The sequence below is a fragment of the Chanos chanos genome, chromosome 5 (assembly GCF_902362185.1).
Source record: "Chanos chanos chromosome 5, fChaCha1.1, whole genome shotgun sequence".
In the NCBI taxonomy this organism is placed as follows: Eukaryota; Metazoa; Chordata; class Actinopteri; order Gonorynchiformes; family Chanidae; genus Chanos; species Chanos chanos.
The window spans coordinates 37,075,469-37,097,947 of NC_044499.1; the positions used below are offsets into that span (position 1 = coordinate 37,075,469).

General features: G+C 39.8%; 3 protein-coding genes across 3 annotated transcripts; 2 read left to right on the top strand and 1 right to left on the bottom strand.

The window, feature by feature from the left end:
• Nucleotides 1-365: 365 nt before the first annotated feature.
• plod3 (procollagen-lysine, 2-oxoglutarate 5-dioxygenase 3) lies at nucleotides 366-11,495 on the bottom strand. Its single transcript, XM_030775985.1, has 19 exons — nucleotides 11,349-11,495; nucleotides 10,479-10,576; nucleotides 10,017-10,153; nucleotides 8,685-8,848; nucleotides 8,247-8,359; nucleotides 7,403-7,466; nucleotides 7,069-7,166; nucleotides 6,788-6,889; nucleotides 6,057-6,188; nucleotides 5,381-5,502; nucleotides 3,060-3,164; nucleotides 2,805-2,930; nucleotides 2,445-2,586; nucleotides 2,242-2,355; nucleotides 2,083-2,154; nucleotides 1,745-1,849; nucleotides 1,499-1,645; nucleotides 1,193-1,318; nucleotides 366-1,028 (listed from the first exon to the last, which is right to left on the bottom strand). Exons 1-19 carry the CDS (start codon nucleotides 11,437-11,439, stop codon nucleotides 873-875), a joined length of 2,214 nt encoding a protein of 737 aa, XP_030631845.1. The 5' UTR covers nucleotides 11,440-11,495; the 3' UTR covers nucleotides 366-872.
• A 1,721-nt stretch (nucleotides 11,496-13,216) lies between these two features.
• Nucleotides 13,217-18,442, top strand: asgr1a (asialoglycoprotein receptor 1a). The gene is made up of 9 exons (XM_030776011.1): nucleotides 13,217-13,322; nucleotides 14,858-14,977; nucleotides 15,178-15,297; nucleotides 15,433-15,528; nucleotides 15,654-15,725; nucleotides 15,823-15,915; nucleotides 16,751-16,902; nucleotides 17,659-17,768; nucleotides 17,980-18,442. Exons 2-9 carry the CDS (start codon nucleotides 14,872-14,874, stop codon nucleotides 18,140-18,142), a joined length of 912 nt encoding a protein of 303 aa, XP_030631871.1. The 5' UTR covers nucleotides 13,217-13,322; nucleotides 14,858-14,871; the 3' UTR covers nucleotides 18,143-18,442.
• Nucleotides 18,443-18,998: 556 nt separating this feature from the next.
• LOC115812492 (BTB/POZ domain-containing protein KCTD21-like) lies at nucleotides 18,999-19,823 on the top strand. The gene has a single exon (XM_030774972.1). The coding sequence runs from the start codon at nucleotides 18,999-19,001 to the stop codon at nucleotides 19,821-19,823; it is 825 nt and encodes a 274-aa protein (XP_030630832.1).
• Nucleotides 19,824-22,479: the final 2,656 nt, after the last annotated feature.

The window sequence follows — 22,479 nt, forward strand, 5'->3', positions numbered from 1 at the left end:
CGCTCCGATCTATGCCCGTCTATATCTAATAGAAATCCATCCAATATCTCAAATCAACAAACAGAAAGCAAGCCATATGTGCTGACAATAACACTGACCAGTGTTACTGAAGCTCGAGATGTTTTACTCACTGGTCTCATACAGACATGATTGTAGTGCTCTTTACTGCCATCTATATGCTAACCAATACAGATTGAGAACTCATTTTTATTGCAAGTAGTCCAATTAAATATCCAACTAAAGTATTCGTGTGGACTGTCGTGAGTCATCTCTGTAATGTGTCAGGTGACTTGGTTGCTCTTGATTCAGCTTAAGGAGATAAAGATAATCCTGATGCTGATACGTTTTATAAAATTTTAAACCTTTATTTTTTGGAGAGAACAAATAATTTAATGCACTTTATATAAAGCAGGAAGTAGAAAAGAAATTTTGGGAACAGTAGAACAATTTAACACTGGAATGAGAGTGAATCCATATCATGTTAAATCTACCTTTAAATTCTTTTCCCTCCACTTTTTCTCTGTGTATGAAAAGATAAAAAATATCTGTTTAAAATTTATATTCTGGGCATTTCAAAGTTTTGTTCAAAGCCATATTAGTGTTATTTTTGATTGTCCCATTTTTTTACAGAGTGAAAATATGTAAATGTATTTGATTTGAAGGCATGAAAGTACAAAAACTAAAAAATAAAAAGCGTTTAAAACAAAATGCTGCAGGAACAGATGTCCTGGGAGTAGAGTTCATAGTGAAATTCAGTCATTAAATTAGTTGGAGTGATACCAATAGGCACTTGTGCGCACATGGACACAGACATACAAACACCAACACACACACACCAACACACACACATGGAGACAGGATGTGAGGGAGTGTCAAGGGTCGACAAAGGAGACCATAATATATCGGGTACCCTGTGTGGTCGGTAGACCCTCATGATAATGCGTTAGCCGGCCTGGGTGCATGAAGGACCAGCCTTTTCTGGGAGACTCAACCTTACAGTCATAACGAAGGAACCTACAGCCTCCACCCTAAGAGAGAGAATACGAACACACATGCCCCACACACAAACACAAACGCGCAAACACACACAGAGTTAGACAGAACATACAAAGGCAGTGTCCAGCTAATATTAGTTAAGAAGTGTTTGGATGTAGCGGTGCGTGTGTGTTTGTATTTGAGTTCATATTTGTACCTCGTAGTCTTTGCCTTTACTGTTCAGGGCAATGTTAATGGTGAAGGTGGAGGAGTCATGATGAGGTCGTAGAAAGGGCTGCTCGTCTGGACGATATCTGACCACAAAGTTCATCACTGCTTGTGCCTGCATATGATCACAAACACACACACACACGTGTACACACACATGCACACACAGAGCAATCAAGAAAAATCAGTTATAACAATGCATCATATTCCAGAATCCAAGTAGGTATTTGTGAGAGTTTAATTATTGTTTAATTATTTCTAACCCTACATATATCTTTGCAAAGATGTGTCTCACCTTTGGATAATATCCTGGATAGAGTTTCTCAGTTACCGGGACAATATAATCCTTAAGGAATTTCAGCCATTCTTTCTCATACTGAATCTGGTTCATATGAATATCCACAGTTGGCACATTCTCATAACCACCAGAAAGCCTCTCATCCTGTTCAAGCAAACACAAACCAAGGAGATTTTCATTTGAGTTTGAGAGAGGGGATAAGAAAGAGAAAAACTATGTGATAATACAGACAGACAAACACACCGTGTGTGAGCCTGAGGACCACTGGCCAAATTGTTCCATGGTCTCAACTAGCTCATCACACATTCTGTCGGAGAAGGCAGGGAACCAGTAAACATCTGGACAGGGCTGTGAGAGAGAGACACACACAGACACTTTAGTATACATTAAATTTGTGATGAACAAACATCACTAAGAATCTGATACGTTTCTGACTCTGAGATGATGAAGTGACAACCATTAAATTTCACCAAATAATTTTTTTTTCCATCCCTGGTATTAATGGTAATATGAGTATGATGTCAAATACCGTATTAGGGACTACTACTGAGTGCTACAATGGGATAAACAATTCTACTCACCTCCTCAACCACATTTTCATTCTCATCGAAGATCTTTGAGTAGTTCTCATTGATATACTTCTCCTTCCAGTCCTTCAAGAACACACACAAGATAAACATTAGGTGTGTATGGGTGTCTGTGTGTGGGTGTCTGTGAGTGAGAATTTTTCTGGTTCTTACAATGGGGTTGTCAAATATCTGCCACATGTCTGGGTAGAGTCGGCTGGTGTTGTAGTTTGCAGATGAGACTAATCGTCCAAACTCATCTCTGTTAGTCACATACATGAACACACCCTGGAGGAGAGAATGCAAACACCTACAGTTAGAAACAAACACGAAGTCCCTCTTAAAAACAGCAGCAGAGGGCAGAAACAAACACAGACCTGGTCTCTGATTGTTCTGCAGAATACCATGTCAGGGTCCATGCCTTCCTGCTGATAAAGACTGACATGGGCCAAGCGAGAGCGCAGAGTGGAACCTCGAATCAGATACACTTGAGTGATATATGGAACGTTCCATAAACCACTGGGATAATGACCATGACAGAGAGAGAGAGAGAGACTTGCATTAGTCAACAGAGTAACAGGCATAAATCTTGGCATGGACTTTCACATACACATGAATATGAATAAACATTTATTAATGTCCGTCAGCGTCATTGGAGTCATATGGATACATGTGGAGAAATAAGCGTTCAGGGTGCTAGCACGCACACAAGTGTGTTTTTAGGAGACCGTACTCACACTCGTTTGCCCTGGACGATGTCAATATAATCCTCTGAACGTGAATAATACCCTTCAGGACTGAGAGCTCCCCAGAAATTTGACCACAATTTCCCATGACGAGACAACATAGGGGCTATTACAGACCTGAGAGAGAGGGAAAGAAAGAGAGAGAGATAGATAAATAGAGAGACAAATACAAATTCACAGGCTTGTATGTGAATTGCAGTCAAAAGGGTATGTTTGCATGTGAAAGCTGAGTGACAGGGTTCTCACTTGTTTTCCTCGATGAGAATTCGGAGCACGTCAGGGTTTATCAGAGCAACCTCTGCGTCAATGTTAAAGTAGTAGTCACAGGAGGGATCTTTCTTACAGGCCTCACTGTAACACACACAGGCACGCACAAACACATACACGCACACACAACATGACATTGATGTCATTTCATTAAATCGTTCATTAAACTGTTAACACACACACACATATACATACATATACGTAACACGGTATACTGTTTTACAGTAAACTTTTTTTATAAGTAGAAAGAGTACACTCTAAAATAATGAGTATTATGCACCGTACATAACTATACGTGCTATACTGTTATAGACATGGGAGCACAGCAGGTTGCCTTTTACACCAGCTTCACCACAAACACATGAGTAATGCGCTGCGCTGCGACATTACGACGGCTATGACATCACTAGGCGATAGGAATTTTTCAGCTTCACTATAATCTTATGGGACCACCATTGTATATGCAGTCCGTCCTTGAACGAAACATCGTGATGCGGCTCATGACTGTGTTTGAATATACATAATGAGATATCTTAGTGTCAACAGAGCGTCAGAGCCCCACACGGGCGAGTGAGGTCAGGCGTAGAATGTTCCACTGGTAGCATCATGTCGGCGCTCAGAACTTTTCGGATTTTGGAGCAGTTCAGATTTTCAGATTAGGGGATGCTCAACCTGTATTTGGTTTTTAGTTTAATTTCCTTGCCATTTAAAACTCGAAAAGCTTCAGACACGATTTAAACACTATTCTTTCTCAAGAAATTTCCTAGTCTTGCGTTTTGTTGATGGTGGTGAAAAACACTCATGTGCCACTCCAGAATCTTCCATAAACACTGAAGCAGATGTAGACATAGTGACTGACAGTTTAAGCCCTCATGTTTCTCAAACCATTCAGTTCACACTTGTACCCTCTGGATGTGGCCCTGCCAACATGGAAGAGACCATTCCCATCAGGATACAAATGCTTCACCATGATATGAAGGTGATGGCACAAAATGGCCACGTGGTCCTTGGGATTCGCCTTGTCCACTAAGAGGCTGAGGGGACCCAAACCAGGAAAATGCATCCAGCACCATCAGAGAGCAATGGAAAAATAAGCACTTGGGCACTGTAGGTTTTGGGGGTTTTTTTTGCGCCAAAAATGGATATGTCCCCTTGTCGAGAACGGGTTAAACAACTGCTCGTTCTCTGATTTAGAGCTCGTCCTTAAAGCGCTTGAGACTTTTTCCTTTTGTCAACCAAAATAATGGGCTACTGACATTAAATGCTTAATTGATTCAAGAACCACACCAGTGTGTAACTGCCTGCTCTCAATGTACCTAATGCCTGTGATCGCAAGTCCCCGCAGCAGATAGTGAAGACAGCTGAAAAGATCATAGGAACTGCTCTCCCATCCATACAGGCCATCTACAATGCACGGTGCACCCGAAAGGCCCTTACCCACCCTTCCCACATCCACTTCACCCTCCTACCCTCTGGCAGGAGGTTCCGGAGCATCCGTGCTGCCTCCACCAGACTATGCAGCAGTTTCTTTCCTCAGGCTGTGAGGTTCCTCAACAGCTTGAACACTCTCTGACCTCTCCTTTGCACAATAAACTGCACAACTGCACCTTTGAACAATCAAATTTCACTAACACCAACTCATACAACACCATACAACTCACCTACCTACCTGCACAATGCCAATGCTGTTGCCAGTAATTCACTGTCTGTGTCTGGTGTTATGTCTGTAGGTGTTATGTCATATATGTCTAGGTTTGAAATATGTAGGGTTGTTTTTTTTGTTTGTATGTTGTAGAAGTCTTACTTTTTACTACTACTACTTACTTAGTACTTTCTTTACCAAGTACTTTCTGTCTTTACTTAGTACTTCTGTTTTACCCAGTACTTCTGTTGTCATATTTATTACCCCCCGGATTTTTTTTTTTTTTTTTAATAACCCTCCCCTCAGTACTCATTGTGCGTATTTATTGTTTTATGTGGTATTTATTTGTTATATTGTTTTATGTGGCACTGTGGTCCTTGTGTAACGCAATCTCGTTCCCCTGTATGTATGACTCATGCATATGTGGAAATGACAATAAAAGCAGTCTAAGTCTAAGTCTAATGTCTCTTCTATGGAAATGTCTCTTTTATTACTGCAGTAAAATAAATCTGTTTAAGCGCAATGCAGTATGTACTGTATCACTAAACTGTATCAGTTTACAGAGAGAAATGTGGGATCTGAGGTGGGTTAGTAGTTAAGGGCACTGTTTTTGAAGTGTTGAATGGAAAGGTTTAGGGTCTGGGTGTGGTAGACTTACACAGCCATAGTTCTGGCCTGGTCCTGCTTCAGGTTCTCCTCTGGTCCAACAATACGGGCCGTGGGAAACAGTGACCGATGACGGTTCCAAAACTGCTGTACATGTTGCTCATGATACACCACCTACATGGGTGCACACACACACAAACACACACACACACACACACACACAAACACACACACAAACACACACACACAAACACACACACAAACACAATTTTACTGTGTGTTTTACTATGCCTAAGAAATAACAGGGATGGCTCAGTGTGTTTGTGAAGATACTAGGTTTGTTTATATGGTGTTCCTTTACAAAATAATTTAGACCTATATTGGATTCAAAGGTGATGTTGCTTACTTAAGACACACGTGATTTGTCTGTAACGGTACAATTCTGACACAATTCCTGTCTCATGTCACAGCAGAATATGAATGAATAAACAATGTCTGGTAATAGCTATTCTTATTCAGTTGACGGTCACACTTATTTTGCTATTACAATGCCACAGTTCGGTCTGAATAATCATTTTTTCCCCCTTATAAACATGCACTCCTATATGTACTGTATATGCGTGTGTCTGCTCAGTAAGATCTATGAACACTAGAGGGCTGTGTGTCTGTGTGTGAGTGGAGGCACCCTATATCATGGGGTGTTCCGTGGTTTCTGTGCATTCACATACATTGTTGTGGATGAAGAGTCTGAGACGTGAGTGTGGGTAGTTCAGGGTTGCCAGTCTCTCGAGGAACTCCTCCACAAATGGCGTTGGCTGCTCGATGAACACAGCAACATGGACCAGTGGCATCTCCTCATCCTGCCCCAACAACAGAATCATGTCAGCTGTGTTACACTATATCAACAAACACCTAACGTTACAACAAAGCTAAGACAAACAAACACATCCTAATACTGAAACCACGCTGGTACTTTAAGAATCATCATAACGTCATAGCAGAAATATATAAAGATCCACCATGACGATGTTGCAGCTTCAGAGCAAAAAAACAGAGCTACTATGAATTCAGCATACTGCAGAGGAATTACTTTAATGACAAAAAGAACACTAAAAGACAAACTTCATAGCAACATTTGAGTATATCTAAATAACTCACTGGGCTGACTTCAATGTAAAGTTCATGTGAAGCCAGTCACACAAATAATCTGCGACACAGTTCGTAAGGAACTGAGTCAGTAGTACATTTACATCTTCATTATACTGCAAGACCACATCAAACCAAATGACTCATACGGCATAAAATGATTTATTGTGCTTAAGGTTATTAATAGCATTTCCATCATGTGACAGTATACCTTAGCTATATGAAGTACACATTAATGGGGCATTATTGAGAGTGGCTGTTCAGCTGGCCCAGCCTACATGTACAAACACACACGTATACTGTGTAAACTGACCGGGATGTCATTTAGATACAGCAGGTCATCGTCACAAATGCCACATCCATTCTCGTATGTCCAGGCTGTTGGCACGTAGTTGCCAAGGTAATTCAGCTGCAGCTGTTCATACAGCGGGGGTGCCGAGAGAAAGAAAGAGAGACAGTGTGAGAGAGAGAGAGAGAGAGTGTGAGAGAGAGAGAGAGAGAGAGAGAGAGAGATAGAACGGACATTTGAACTCGAGTAAAATAACTTCAGCTATTTAAAATCACAAAGTGCCAAACATGGTTTTAGTTGTTTACCTTCGTAGGCCCATTGCCATGGATAATTACAGGTAGAGTGTCATAAGCCACATTCCGTGCTCTCACACGAGATTTCTCAAACTTAAGAACCACCTCCTCTACAGTCAGGATAGGAAAACAAAACAAAACAAAACAGACATAAAAAACAGAAAAAAATCTCCTCAGTTAACATACGTGTCTGCGCTTAATATGCATGCACGCATGTCATTTCCGTGAGTTTGGTGGGAGCTTCAGGAAAGGAATAAGTAGGTAAGTGATGATATCCTTATTAACTGAGATAGTACGCCTTAGATTATGAAGAGGTATATGTGTATGGATTTGTGCTTGTTCTCACCGACGGCTCCGTTGAGGTTTTGGAAAATGCGGGACCGGTGGTCCAGGGTCATGTTAAACCGGGTCTGGGAGATAAATCAGTCGTTACCCACATTATCACATAATCACTGAGGCCGCATTACAAAGCATGAATACAAACAACAGAAGAATCAAGCTCAGAACATTAAATGGAATTCAGCGAGGTGTAAAGAAGATTGCTAGAGGCGATTCAAGTCTGATATTTCAAACTAGATATCAATCTAATCTTTAACCGTCTGTGAGTAAATCTTGTTTGTTCAGTCTTACAACATTTTGGCAGACCACAAACACAGTGACCTACTCTAAATCCATAGTAAGCAAATACACATGAAACTGTAGTTGCTGAACAGGCTCTGCAAGCATCTCTATTCATCATGTTCCAAGCCCTAAGGGTGAGGACCTGAAGTGAGGACAGGTAAACAGCACAGGTATGTGCTGGCACCTAGTGTACTCTGTTCACAGAAGCATCTAACCGAGTTCTTACAAAATATTTATTAAGGGTTAGACATTCACTAAATTATTGCCTTCACATCATGGTCATCTGGCTTTCTTCTTTTATGTTTAGGTAAATATGCTGTGGCCTGACATTGTCACTGTGACCAGAGCCTGTCCTTGAACTATCAACACATTTCTCATGTTTTAGTAAAGAATCATTTTTAGAACAGGCAAAAATTATGCATTGGTCTACCAAATCCTGCACCTGAAATGCAGCTACTTTGACCACCATAGCCATAACTGCTTTGAAATACTAACACACACACACGCACACACACTCACTTACACACGTTCACACACACACACACACACACACACACACGCACACTCACCCTCTGCTCCTTGTCCAAATAGATATGAGTGTAGAAGAGCTGATCATCGTCATTATCTTTGTATTTCCACTGCTGCACAATGGCATAGAGCTCAGGGGCATAACCAATGAAACCTGTTTACACAAATGCACAGAGACCAAAGAAAAGATAAGACTTTAGTTTTGTCCGGACTGAAGATTTATCATCCAAGTCAGTATTTTGACTAGCACAAAATGTGCTGGACTAGTGTTTAAAAAAAAAAAAAAAAAACACACCTGAGAGGCTCTTCAAAATGATTAAACTCAGGTTTGACTGAACCAAGAGTAACAAAGAGATACAGTTGCAAAAATCCTTCCTTGTCTTGGCTACTCTCGCTACTTTTTTTTTGTTCCGAGCTGGTTCTGAAGTATATATCCACATTTACTGATCCAAAATAGACTGACGCTGATGTGCACATACCTCCAGAGTTGAGGTAGCGTTTGCCAGTGTGAACAGGGGGATATTTTGACGCGAGACGCTGGTCTGGCCAGCAGAAGCCCTCTGCAGAAAAGACCACTCTGTGATTTGTACGAGAGAATTTCCATAGCAACTCCTCCGGCCCACTTGCCAGGATCACATCATAGCTATAATAAATAAAGAGAGAAAAAACACACCACAGTCATAAATATCATTATCATCATCATCATCATCGACTTTCTTATCATTGCAGTATAATTAAATAATGCACCTTATTCTACTGTACCAATTCCTTCTAGAATAAGAAAATAATCAAACCAGAATTATACTACTAATATAACTGCTGAACAATTTCAAAAAACTAGAAAAACATTCTTTCAGCCTTTGCTGTTCAAACTGCACCTTGCCTAATGACAGTTCCTGCTAAATACATGTTGGCAAGTATTTTCTGAGTAGTGCCAAGTGGCTTGAGTCAGCAATCAAGTGACCATAATCACTAACTCTGGCCAAATGCCTAAATTAAACAACATCACAACCACATCTCTGGAGACGTTTATGCTAGTCACGAGTACAACTAAAAAAATTTCTTTAGGGGAAATATGTAATATAAATCACACTAGTCTAACCTGAACAGAATGAAAAGCACAGATTTATTACCGCTTAATTTTATCACCAACATGATAATGATGCCAAGGACACTGACTCTACAAAATCACAATCAGTGTGCTCTATTCACAAATGACTTGCATTATTCAGAACAATCTCCTTTAGTTCTATGCGTACTAAAAATGTGCATCTATCATGGTTCCTCAAAGAGCTACAGTCTGTTATTAACATTTCCATAGGACTATGTTGGCAATGTTTACCTCATGCTTTTTAATCACTGCTGCTCAACAGCAACTCAACCAATACAGACACCGAGACATTACTTTCTGAAAATTATACAACTCTGGCTTATACCTCAAACTCTAAAAAAAGGAGAAAAAGGAATGCAGTCAGGAAAGGAGCCACAGGCCAATCTACAAATGTGTGTGAGTGTGTGTTTGTGTTGTTAGGGTCAGGGTTCAGGGGTCAGCTGTCCGTCATAGGGGATTCAGGTTTCAGGAGGATAATAAAAGGCTCCATTGATGGTAAAGGGGTGGAGTTTTAAGGCCAGGTGTCATTTTGTGCAACAAGAGAAAGCTAGAAAGGGAAAACAGAGCACACAGAAAAGGAGCGAAGAAACAAAGATAAAATTAAGGACAACAGAAAAGACAGACAGAAATTAAACACAAAGAGGGAGACAAATATTAAAGTTGCATGGCAAAGACAAACACTGTACACAACATTACAAACCTGTCCACGAAAAGAATGACCTTATCCTTTTCGTCTTTGTGTTTCTGCAGCTCCTTTTTCAACCAACGGACCTTCTGCCCTCCTCCAACTGTCTTAGCAACATCACCTCCCTTCCATTCTTCACCTAGACCAAGCACCTACACACACACACACACACGCGCGCGCGCGCACACACACACACACACACACACACACACACAAAAACTCCTCATGAACTCTCTGAGAAAACTCTTGACAAAGGCAGGGAAGCAGGTCAGTCTCCAGGAAGGGAGCAGTTTGTGAGAATGATACAGAAGGACTGATTGAGGGAGGAGAAGAAAACACAGATAAGATTATGGGTAAAAAAAGGGAGAAATGAATAGGGAACCTGAGTCGCTGAGAAGAGGAACAAAGGATAAACAAAAATGGGCGTGTGCATGTATGAGAGGCAGAAAGGAAGAGAGACAGATAGATATTTCATACCTTCACAGTATAGTTGAACTCTCTCACAGTTCTCATGAATCTATTGAAGCCATCGGTCTCCTCAGTGGCCGCTGTGATAACCAGAAGGTTCTCTGGTGCTGAAACAAAATGAGGGGGGAGAGGCAAGAGAGGGAAAAGCAGATGGATAGAAATGATAGAAATGGTGATGGAATAAAGACAACACATGAGAAGGAAGACATAGTAGAGATAAAGTCTGCAATCCCTTGAAAACTCTTAGTTATTTGGTATTGTTGAGGAAGTCAGATTAGATCAGATAAAAAAATGGCGTTTTTAACGTTTCAGGCAGTTATGTGAGGGTAGCGCAGTGAATCAATCCCGTCATTGTACTGACCGGGGTAGCTCGAGGAATTTCCTGCTATTCCTCACTGTGTGATTCCCAGGCTTCGTGGCGCGCTTTGAAATAGTAGCTCTCGAGCCAATGTATTCTTTAATTTACATTTCCTCTAACCAGAAGGCTGACCTTGACAAGTGTTTATATTTGAGAAAGACACGTACAAGACACTGTGGATTATTGTAGAATCGTTGACTAATTTAATGTTGTTTTCTGGCCAGTGGAACAGTTAGCAGCGGCAGGAGTTAGTTACCTGCAGTAATTGCACGAAACAATACTCTGCTACGTCAGAGACAGAAATCCATATTCTCCTGTCTTATTTGTTGTTGAGTTATGGCTAATTTAATTAGGTAAATATATTTGATCTAGCGCGACAAACCAAAGCGGGCGACGAATCCTGCTGGTCTCAAGTGTGTAGCGTTTGGTCTGACGGCTCTTGCAACCCGTTCCCAGAGAAATGCATATCATTGTGCTGAAAGATGTAGCCCCAGGCGGCATATTTTCACGGGTAACCTCACCTATTTTGACGCGTCTCTGCTCTGTGGTTGTGGACAACTGTCCACATCCCAGAAGAAGCACACAGATCACAGGGAAAAGACGTGGATCCATCACATTTGCAGCACGGAAGAACTGCTGTTGATCCAGACTCAGACTCCGGCCCTAACTCAGTGAATCCCACAGCTGGGTTCAGAATTTCAGCGAAGAAGTCCTCACAAACTGAGGGGAGGAGACGAAAATTCGGTCAACACGTGGAAGAACGCCCCAGTTCCGTCTTCTGATCCAATAGGAAGCTAACAAAGTCTGATTGATAGCATGAAGGCACGTTGCTTAAAGACCTATGCCTGTTCTAGAGCCAATCACAGGAGGACAACTGGTACCGATTTCCTGAAATATTTAAATAGTCGCCCCCTCCAGCCCCAGAAAGTTCCTGAAATCTGTGAGAGTGTAGAAATTCTACGTTGCCACGTTTGAGGAATGACCTCAAATCGGGGGGTGGTGTGTATTTGAGTGCGTGTGTTGAAGCATGTACATTTTACAAGCTATGGTCTGTCCGCCTTATGAGAGTGAAGACCACTGACGTGGGTGTTCCCATATGACCGAGACTTCTAACCATACGCTGCTGAAAACCCTAAGTAAAGGCACCGTGGCGTACTGCAAGGGCAAGCCATCTGTCTTGGTATCAAAAATACGAATATCAGGCGCTTTCTTTTTCTTTCTTTCTTTCTTTCTTTCTCCTTTTTGTAATGGAGGAACTAATGTTTGAGTCTATTGATATTTGATATCAGTATTTTATCAGAAGTAATAAAACTGTTTTGTTTACTAGCTATTCTTTTTCTACCATTTTTAGAAATACAAGTAGCCCTGTAATTCTTGATGAGCAACACTGGATGGGGTCGTCTTCGCTCAGATACAGAGAACATGCTTGAAATTTAAGGATTATGCCCATTCCCATACATTTAAGAAGCTCCACTATACACACTCCTTAGTTCTTTATATTGCAGCCTAGCAAACATATCATTAGTTATTATATACTTCACATCTAAATGCTGAGCCATCTATGTGAGATAGTGGGTGAGAAAGCAGCTCAGCTGAATAAAATTTAACTGTAGTCTCTTGGGCCCAGTAGAGCATCAAGAAAAACAGGTTGGAGGACTACACAGGTCATTACATAAGTCATCTAACAGAAGATGTGTTTATATCTGAGAAAGACATGTACTCGCCACTGTGGATTATGATAAAATTGTTTAATAATAATGTTTTCTCAACAGTGGAGCAGTTAGCTGCAGCAACAAATAAGGGGGTAAAGTTACCTGCAGTAATTACATGAAACAATACTCTGCTATGTCAGAGACACAAATCCATATGCTCTTCACTTATTTGTTAAGTTATTGCTAGTTTAGTTACTTTAATTTATTTGATTTAGCATGACAAACCAGAAAAAAGACACATTTTTGAGAGTAGAAGACTTGAGGCACACCACATCTTCTGAATCAGGTTGACTTCTTCACACAGTGTGCACAAACTTCCAAAATCTGTCCTCTGCTCCCTAACTTACCTGTTCTCTGTTTGTCTTGGCACACATGCAAGTGCACTGCTTATATTTACGATTCAAAGATCACTGTCTGTCACTCACTTGCTCTCTTTCACACACAAACAGACAAAATTTACATGATCTTACTGTATGAAAGAGATCTGAACATTGAAACAGTTACACAAAAAAATGTAATCTTGTGAAATCAGATCTTGTGATCCGACACTACCAGTTATAAAAGAGTTATCTAGACATTACATTCGGCATTAATAATTTCCGATGCACTGTTATAAGCATACACAAACACACACACAGAGTGGCTCAAAGTGCAAATCAGTTTGCTCATGTCTGATAAGGTGTAACAGACACATTCACACAAACAGACGCACACAGACTACCTTATGACTCACCTCATCTCAGAGAGGTAGAACATCTGAAATCCCTTTTCACTGCAGTAGAGGTGAGTGAATTTTGGACCTGGGGATATGAAATTGAAAAATACAAAATCAAAGCGTTAAGTAGTAAATTATTTGTGCTTATATGTATATATTTACATGCTAACATATATTAGCATAACTAGTCTGAGTGTGTGTGTGTGTACATGTATAAAGCTAAGCAAGTCACAACATATAAACAGTGTCACTGCTATTTCAAACAGCTATCCATTGTCAAGTCTGTGCTTTGTCAGTTTGATAAAAATCATCAGTCCCTTTTTAAGAAATTGTTCTACACCATATTTATTCTAAATTACTGTGTTTATGTAATTGAAACAGTCATTTAGAGTACTGGGTTATCTGTAGCCACTTAATGGATCACTATCTCTTTGTCCAAAGATGGGATAATGTTACCCGCATGTGTTAGACAATCCTTATCTGCTCACAATTAAATCAGTTTACCTGAACAGTGGATTTCATTAATTTTACATTGTAATAGAGTGCATAGTGCATTAGAGTAAGAGAGCTCTGTAACACAAACACTCACACACTGGCCAGTTTGTCGCATGAACCATGCAGAATTTGCTGACAGCCAACAAATAATAATCCTAAGGAAGTAGCAAACAAATGTGAAAATAGTTTATGAGTCTTGGGTCCAAACCAGTTCCCTCTTCCACAAGTTGCTCAATACCAAATACTCTATTGTTGAATCTAACTGGCTTGAGAAAACACATAATCTCACACTAAATTTAGTGAGAAGACACTACTTTTGCTGGTATTTGTAAGTCAGGACTGTATATTTCAGTATGCTTATTAACCAAGTTGTAATGATAAATTTAATATTTGATAACTCTGAATTAACTTACAAACGGTGCTGAATGTACATAAGTATGCAGGACCCAGAATGGATTGCATAACAATAATGATTAAGACTGAACCGTAGATTTTTCAGAAGATGGGTGTGACTCTGAACTGGCTTGCATGAAAAAATGGTAATTCCATCAGCTGAACAAAATGTCCTGTTTATGATATGGACCATTCATCCAAACCTCTAGGGATAAATCACTGTAACTAATTGCTTGAGTTGAGATCCACCTCCAGTTTCCATCACTTGATAGAGATAGGTCCTGATTAGCTTTTTTTTAAAGTCCTGCTGAAGTATTTCCATGCATGCAAGGAAAAAAAGGAATAAATAAAATGACCAGCAGAACAAAGAATTAAATAACCAATCAATAAAAAGATAAATAAAGAATAAATCCAAGATTAAGTAAATGTGCACATATATGCAGATATACATACTGGAATTCTAAATTCTGACTTACTCCCAAAATTGGTCTATTTGTACATTTTTTGTTTGTTTTAATTTGTTTGTTTGTTTTAAGTTTTTTTTTTAACACATCTATCTTGGCATTTGGGATCTGTCATAAAATAAGCCACACAGTCATTATTCTCTGCATATAACTTCTGTGTAGGCTCAGTATCATGGTATGTTAATATTTGAACTAATTTAACATGGTGACACAATGCATGACTGTGTGTGTGTGTGTGTGTGATTATCCAGACTCAGCTATTCGCATGAAGGACGACGTAGCACCAGCAAACAAGTCCGTCACAGTGAGCAATGACTACTGTGATGACATTGACTTTGAAACTAGAGAGGAAGGAGCTCTCTGGAAAACAGGTGTGTGCATGTGTGTGCACAGGATTTTATTTTCCTACAGACATTAAATTCAACTACCAAGTCTGTACCACGAAAGAGTTAAAACCACATAAGCAACTGATTGGTCACATTGATGCTCAAGTGTCAGAGGTCAGGTAGCTTCAGGAAAGAATATCACTGAAACTATGTGTAATATATGTATGTGTTTGTTTCTGTGTTAGGGCCCTCGTCCAGATTTGCCGCTGTACCTTTTGTGGGTCAGTCACGCCGGAACACATGTGTTTTCGGCACTCTGATGGCTATTATAGTGTTGGCACTCATTATAACTGTATCTGTGGGCAGTGAGTATCCAAACATTAAGTGTAGGCATGATCCTCACAGTTATTTGACTGGTGAGGTAAGACTGCATACACACATATCCACTCTCACACATACACAATGCACACAATTTATATGATGTCTTTTGTGCCCTGCAGATACCAAAGTGGACAGAAAGTTCTCTGATGTAGAGAAAAAAGTTGCCAACATGACTGATTTTTTACATTCTAAGATAGAGCAGTTAGAGAAAAAGGGTGAGTGGCTACAAAAGCTGTGTTTGATTGCATGTTCCACATTGAGACTTTCTATGCACATGTTAGACAATGCATACACACATTTTACTCAAGTTTATTCAGTTACTGATGTGTTTACTTATCAGACTATGAGGTAGTGTCCGATGCTGCCCAGTTGGAAGATCAGCTGCACCTACTAGAGGAAGAGGTTCATGATAGTAAGTACATCTGTATGCACTTGTATACGTTTTACTGTTTACTGCACCTCCTGCACAGTGTCACTTTCTGTAATGTGTGTTGTTTGTACTTCTGTAGTGACCTATAATTTGAAGGGTATGGAGAAGGTTGAAACTCTGGCAGAATCTGTGTCTCAGCTAATGTGCAGCTTCAACAGATTAATCCACAACAGTGAGTTCAATATATATATATAATTTTTTAATGTATTACCTCTGACATATATTAAAGATCCTTCCAGTTAAATAAACTATATGTACATGTCATGAATCTTAATTTAAAGGAAAAGGAAAAGGTAAGCAGAACTCTCTAGCTAAGTGGGGAATTTCACAGAGCAGGATTTTGCAGTTAGCCAGATAATTTAAGCCAAAGTCAAAACTGTTCAACAGATGAATAGTGAAAAAACATACCACTTGAACAGTGTTGAATTTTGATTTAAACTGCCAGGGTAGTTACATCTTGTCTCATAGAATACTCTGCAAGTTTTTACTTGCCATTATCATCAGACTATTTAGCTTGTAAATTGTTCTATAAACCTGATGTTCTTTGATGAAAAATGAAATTTGGGATGGCAATAAGAGAAAATGCTCTTCTTGTTGTCCTAAGAGCTCTCTGGTTCTTTTTTAAAGAAACTCTATTTATCGATGTATCTTTTCCATTGCTGTATCAGCCAAAGTATTGGATTACAGGGGGCTGGGAGGATCAAACTAAGGAAACACTTACAGGTGTTTTATGTAACACTATGTTCTATGTACTGGTATAGCCTAGTGCTGCTCCTAAATTTTAAAAAGGCTCCTGAAATGTGTACCCCCACGTGATGTTTCCAAATATAACTCATTAACGGTGTTATGCATTTTATATTTTTGTACTTATTTGTAGCTTTAATGCACAGGATATGAATACATTAAATTCATAATTTATAATTTATAATAATTTATTTTTAAATTTCATGTATTTGTATCCGTGTCTTGTGGTGTGTGTGTGTGTGTGTGTGTGTGTGTGTGAATAGATACCAATCATGTCTGTTGTCCAATGGGATGGTCATTGTACTCCGGATTCTGCTATTTCTTCTCTGAGGAAGGGAAGCCATGGTATACAGCAAGAGATGACTGTCAGAGCAAAAACGCTGACTTACTAGTGCTGAAGAGTGCAGAGGAGAGGGTAAGTTTCTCAGATACTACCAGGCACTATCCAATTCAAAATGAACAAAACTGAGAATTTTTGCCCCGCAACCCTAAGTAGGGCAAGTGGCCAATATAATAAGTGAATGAGAGAATTTTTGATTTTCTAATATTATCCAACAGTGCATAATAGAGTGTAAGATCACACAGAAATGCTGATAGGCACCAAACACCATCCAATGACACTGGACATTATTTAACTTTTTCAACACTCAACTTCAAAAACAATTATATGCAAACACTACTGCGTTTTACCCCAAGTCACCTCACACAGTCAGCATTAAACAACACAATAGCTAATTAAAACCATCTAGCATAACACTACAGTACTTAATAATGTACATAATAGTACAGTAACCTCACCAAACAACTATATTCCGTATTTCTCATTCTTACCTCATAGTATTAAACAACAACCCATCAGTCTTTATACAGAAGCATGATCAAATAGTTCTCCACACCAAGTGCCTTACAAAACTTACAAAACTTGATCTCTCAAGTATTCAAAAAGACTTAGGATAACACCGCACAAACCAACACTGCCTATGTCTACTGTGGTTACATCATCACAAGATCTGAAGACAGAATATCTTACCTGAACCTGCTGTCCTTTACCAAACTGATGCTGACACCTAAAAGACATGACAACACAACTCTTTCACATGACCAAATGTGAATTAAACTTGTCTGGTTCACGAGTGTGTGTGTTCACCCAGATTCTTTTTCTTTTTCTCAGCGGTTTGTGGTTAGCAGGACAATGCCATTGTATTACTGGCTTGGTTTGACTGATGAAGAGGATCAAGAGTGGAAATGGGTGGATGGAACCACATACAAGCTAGACAGAAGGTATAGGGAGAAAGAGAGAGAGAGAGAGAGAGAGAGAGCAAAAGAGAGACAGAGACAGAAAGGTTTAAAAATTTGCATGTGAATTATTTAGTGTTCAGTTCAATGGATTTGCAATTTAGGTTTGACTGAATGTGTGGTGATTCAGTGTGTACTGCATTTGTAGGCCTATGCTGTGATTGACAATGTAAGTGTATGTCTGTGTTTTTTTCAGTGAGTGGATGCCAGGCCAACCAGATAACTGGCGCGCTCATGGTTTGGGAGGGGGTGAAGACTGTGCACATTTTCATCGTGATGGAAGGTATAATGATGATCACTGCTCTCGGAAGTACCGCTATGTCTGCAAAGTCTCATCCAGTGGCCTAGTCATTACCTAAAATAAACAATGCTAGAAACAGCCCTTTGTCCCACTGTGTGTGAGAGCTTTGTGCTCACTGTTAACTGATTGAGACAAACGCTCAAAATGGCATAAAAAACTTTTTTTTTTTTGTATAAATAAAAAGTTTATATCTAAGTCAAGAAAACCAAAACCGGACCAGTTTCAAAAGCAAAATGTTATACCACTAGTAACTTTGCAAAAATAGGAATGGAATTAAATTATGAGGATTTATTATTAAGCAACTCTAACTGTAAAGGGTTAATGCAAACAATAAAGCATTGCAGCCTCTTTCACTGCAGCTTCTGTCTCTCCCACCCTCACTCTCCTGACACACACACACACACACTTAGTTTCACAGAGCGTGAATTTCACTGACAGGCACGGATAGCTTCCCATTCATTGCTATTGTGGTGTTCACTAGCAACAGTGGAATATGCTTGTTTTTAGCTGAGGAAACTGGCAGCCAGAGGCAGCTTTGTGTGGTCATTGGCATGCAACTCAAGTCAACAAATGTCCTCCAGAAACAAAATCTCTGTGACCCAATCAGAGTCAGCTGGCTTCATATGAACAAATGGGAGGCAATGGGAGGAATACACTAACTTTGGGATAAAGAAAAGGAGGAGAAAAAAAGGTATGACTTGGGAAAGTGATGAAGCAGTGAAGACTGCCATTGCAAGTGGTCCTCTGAGGAAAATGCTTTGAACCTCGACTTGCTCGTTACTTGTCCTTTTAGTTGCGTTTAACAAAAAAAAAAAAAATCAGATTGAGTTAAATTAGTTTTTAAAAATCTGCGGAACTGCGTGCACTATAATCTCTTAAGTGTTTTCGGCCCATTTTGGATGCTGAACGCTACGATGCCAGACAGTAACTCCCCGCAGGACCCAGTATCTGTCAACGTAGGAGGTGAAGTGTATATGACAACTTTGGACACACTCACGCGCTGTCGAGACTCTATGCTTGGCGCGATGTTCACTGGACAGATTCCGTTGCTCCGAGACAAACGCGGAAACTTCTTTATTGATCGAGACGGTAAAGTATTCCGGTACATCCTGAACTACCTCAGGTCTAATAGCCTTGACTTGCCGGACGATTTCACAGAGTTGTCAATCCTCAAGCGTGAGGCGGACTTTTTTCAAATCCGGCCACTGCTCGAGGAGATCCGAAGGCATGAGGCTAGCCCAAGAGGGTCAAACAGGCGTGGTGCTATGATGAATGCTAATGTTGACAGCCTTGTACGTGTCTTGCACTTCAATTTAAAGCGTGGTCCAGAGAACTACGAGCTGCGGTCATGTGCTGTTCGGGTGTACACAGCCAACATTTTCTGCACATCGCATGCATTCATTGAGTTGCTGTGCTCAAGCTTCTTGTACCGTACACGCGAAGGTCCAGTAGCACCGCAGCCTGGCAACGCGCGGCAAAACAACCTCAAACTGGAGTGGGTTCCATGCCCCGATGAGCTACCACGTGAGCAGCACGAGAGACATGGCTACAGGGAGCTGATGGCAGCGCCTTCATCCAGTCTTGGTGTTTGTGTTCCCTGCTGTGAAATCCCGGACACGAAAGCTTTTATGGCAGAACTGTTAAGAGTGTCACTGGTTGAAGGGTTTCGCGTTGACTCGGTATTTCCAGATCCTGCAGACATCCTGAACTGTAGCGCTCTGCGCTTTGTCAGGTACTAACATGCTATGGTGAACATGGAGCCCCTCCACAAACATCTGTCACTCGCAATTTTTTTTATCGTGTGCTCCTAGCCTACTACTTTTAGTCAGCATTAGTTTGCTCTTGGCTGAGGTGTAAGCATAATGCTGATCTGGTAGAGCGCCACAGAAGTAAGTGGTGTCAAAAACACCTAAATTTACAAGCGTTGGATTTTTCAGCCGAGTGATGTAACAACTGCAGTGTAAACGAAGTTCAGAAAGAGATGTTTATGGAACAGGCCCATAGAAAGTTAGAATTTGAATTTTCTAAACCTGTAACACAAGCATTTTTAAGTACGTATCCTTAAAGGAGTATATATAATTTAAAAGCTTGTAGGAGAGTTTTTTACAGATTAACTAATGAAGTTTGTAATATTTTCCGTTCTGCCAAAAAGGACCATTTGACATTCCAAACATGCTTATAATTTACAAACAAACAAACAAAAACAGTGATGGAAAACATAACAGAGGTGAACAGGACAATGCACAAAGATGTAGCAAAATTATCTCATAGGATGGATAAGAACAAAAAGAGAAGACCTAATACCAACAACACAGCAAGAATATTAATCAGATGAAGAATCAGAATCTCATGAAGAATCTCATGTGCTAAACACTTATGTGGTACTTGAACCTGGAATTTTGCATTTTAATAATCTAATTTTTCAATAAATACTGAAATTACATAGCTTTCCCTGAATCACCTTCTGTTTCCACCAGTTACAAACAATTACATTCCACATCTCATGCAATACTTTCATGCTAAAATTGGAGTTAAAGGAATGTGGAAAGTAAGTTTCCCCACAATTTTGTATCTCTTCCAACAACAGCTTTTGATGATCTTCCTAAACCACTCACTTCAGGTCGCTTTCATATCTGAAAGAGAAAGAAATTTTGCATACAAGTGGAATGATTAGAATCGGACTGCAGACTAGGTAGTCCGTCTCTCTCTCTCTCTCTCTCTCTCTCTCTCTCTCTCTCTTGCTCTCATCCAGAATTCCAGTGATCAGCTTTCTCAGATAACATGTGTTGCTCTCTTTTATAGTGGTGCTGACACACACACACACACACACACACACATACAAATTCTAGGTGTGTGGATGTATTTGCAACATGGACTTTGTGGACTTTATGGGTTTGCATATACCAGTGTAATTAGATTTTAATTAAGCAAACTGATGGAATCCCATGATCTGCTGGATGACCAGTTCAGAGGCAGTTAATTTGTTAATTTACAGGAGGAAACCAAATACAGGGAGAACATGCAGACCACACAGAGAGGTCTCCAGAGCCAGGACTCAAACCCAGAGCCCCACTTATTCAAGGCAATAATGCTAACAACTACATCACCATGCTGCCACGAGATATGTATAAACAACATATTGCTCCAATACTCACCATTAGTAGCAAAGTTTTGGCTTTGCAGTCATTGAGTTTCCTCTAAAGCATTTACAAAACAATAGAAGATTTTTTTCACATTCAAAGATGAGGACCCCGCCTAGCTTAGCCCACATTTCTAGAAGATCCAGGCGCCTCGGGCACCTGAAATGTTTTACAGAGCTCTGGTAACGTTTAAAAAAAAATGATGTGTATAGGCTGTTTTAAATTTTGATCAGTAGATCACTCGCTATCATACACATTGCAAGAAAAAACAAATGGATACTAGTTAACTTAAACAACAATAAGTGGACTATGAATAGCTAGATGGGCATTAATCTGTTTGACTGTTTTCTGTTTTATCTTAACTTGCAGAAGACGATGGTGTTAAACAAACTTCATGTGATATACAGTGACAGACTACCATCACACTGTACAATTACAAATCACCAGTAAAGCTGCTCATATATAGTGCTCATATTTCAAAACTATGCGTATTCTATGCACGAGCTGTCTACCTGCTGTGACTTTTAAAAAGAGACAAAGCAGACCAGGCAGGACACCTGGCTACAAACGTACTAAAGACTGGGAGAGAGAATGATCAGCTTCTCATACCACACTGTCATGAGTGCTTTTGCTAGTATTTATTTTGACTGTGAATTAACACCCCTGCAATACGTAGGACACCCACAAGGTGCTCAACCATGCTCCTAGTGATGCTGTATGTAAAGAAATCTGCAAAGGAGAAGTGAAGAAATAAGAAAGCACTTGTCAGCACGATTGACAAAAAACATTCAACTAAAATAAGACTACATAACATCATCTACCAAATATAGATAAAAATTCAACACTAATGTGTTTTTGATCTAATTCATGTTTTTCTGTTTTTGATCATGGGTGTAGAAGGTTTGACAAATATTATTTTAATCTGAAGTATACAATAATTCAGGCTCTGTTGTACAACCACTAAATAACTAAAAACACTTTGAATTTAATTTGATTTATAGAGCTCTGTTCACAGTAACCATGATACCAGGATAGGATAAAGTAGGGGCCCACAGGGACATTCTCACAAACACAAAAACTTAAAAAAAACCGAAGCTGTCCTAGGTATCTTTTCTTAAAACATCTGTGAACAAGATCAAATTCATGAATGAATGAATCAATAAATCAATCAATGGTATCATCATAAAAGTGTCATAATTATGATTTGTATCTGTTATGTTTAACATTAGAATGGTAGTCAAGCTCTTGTATGGTA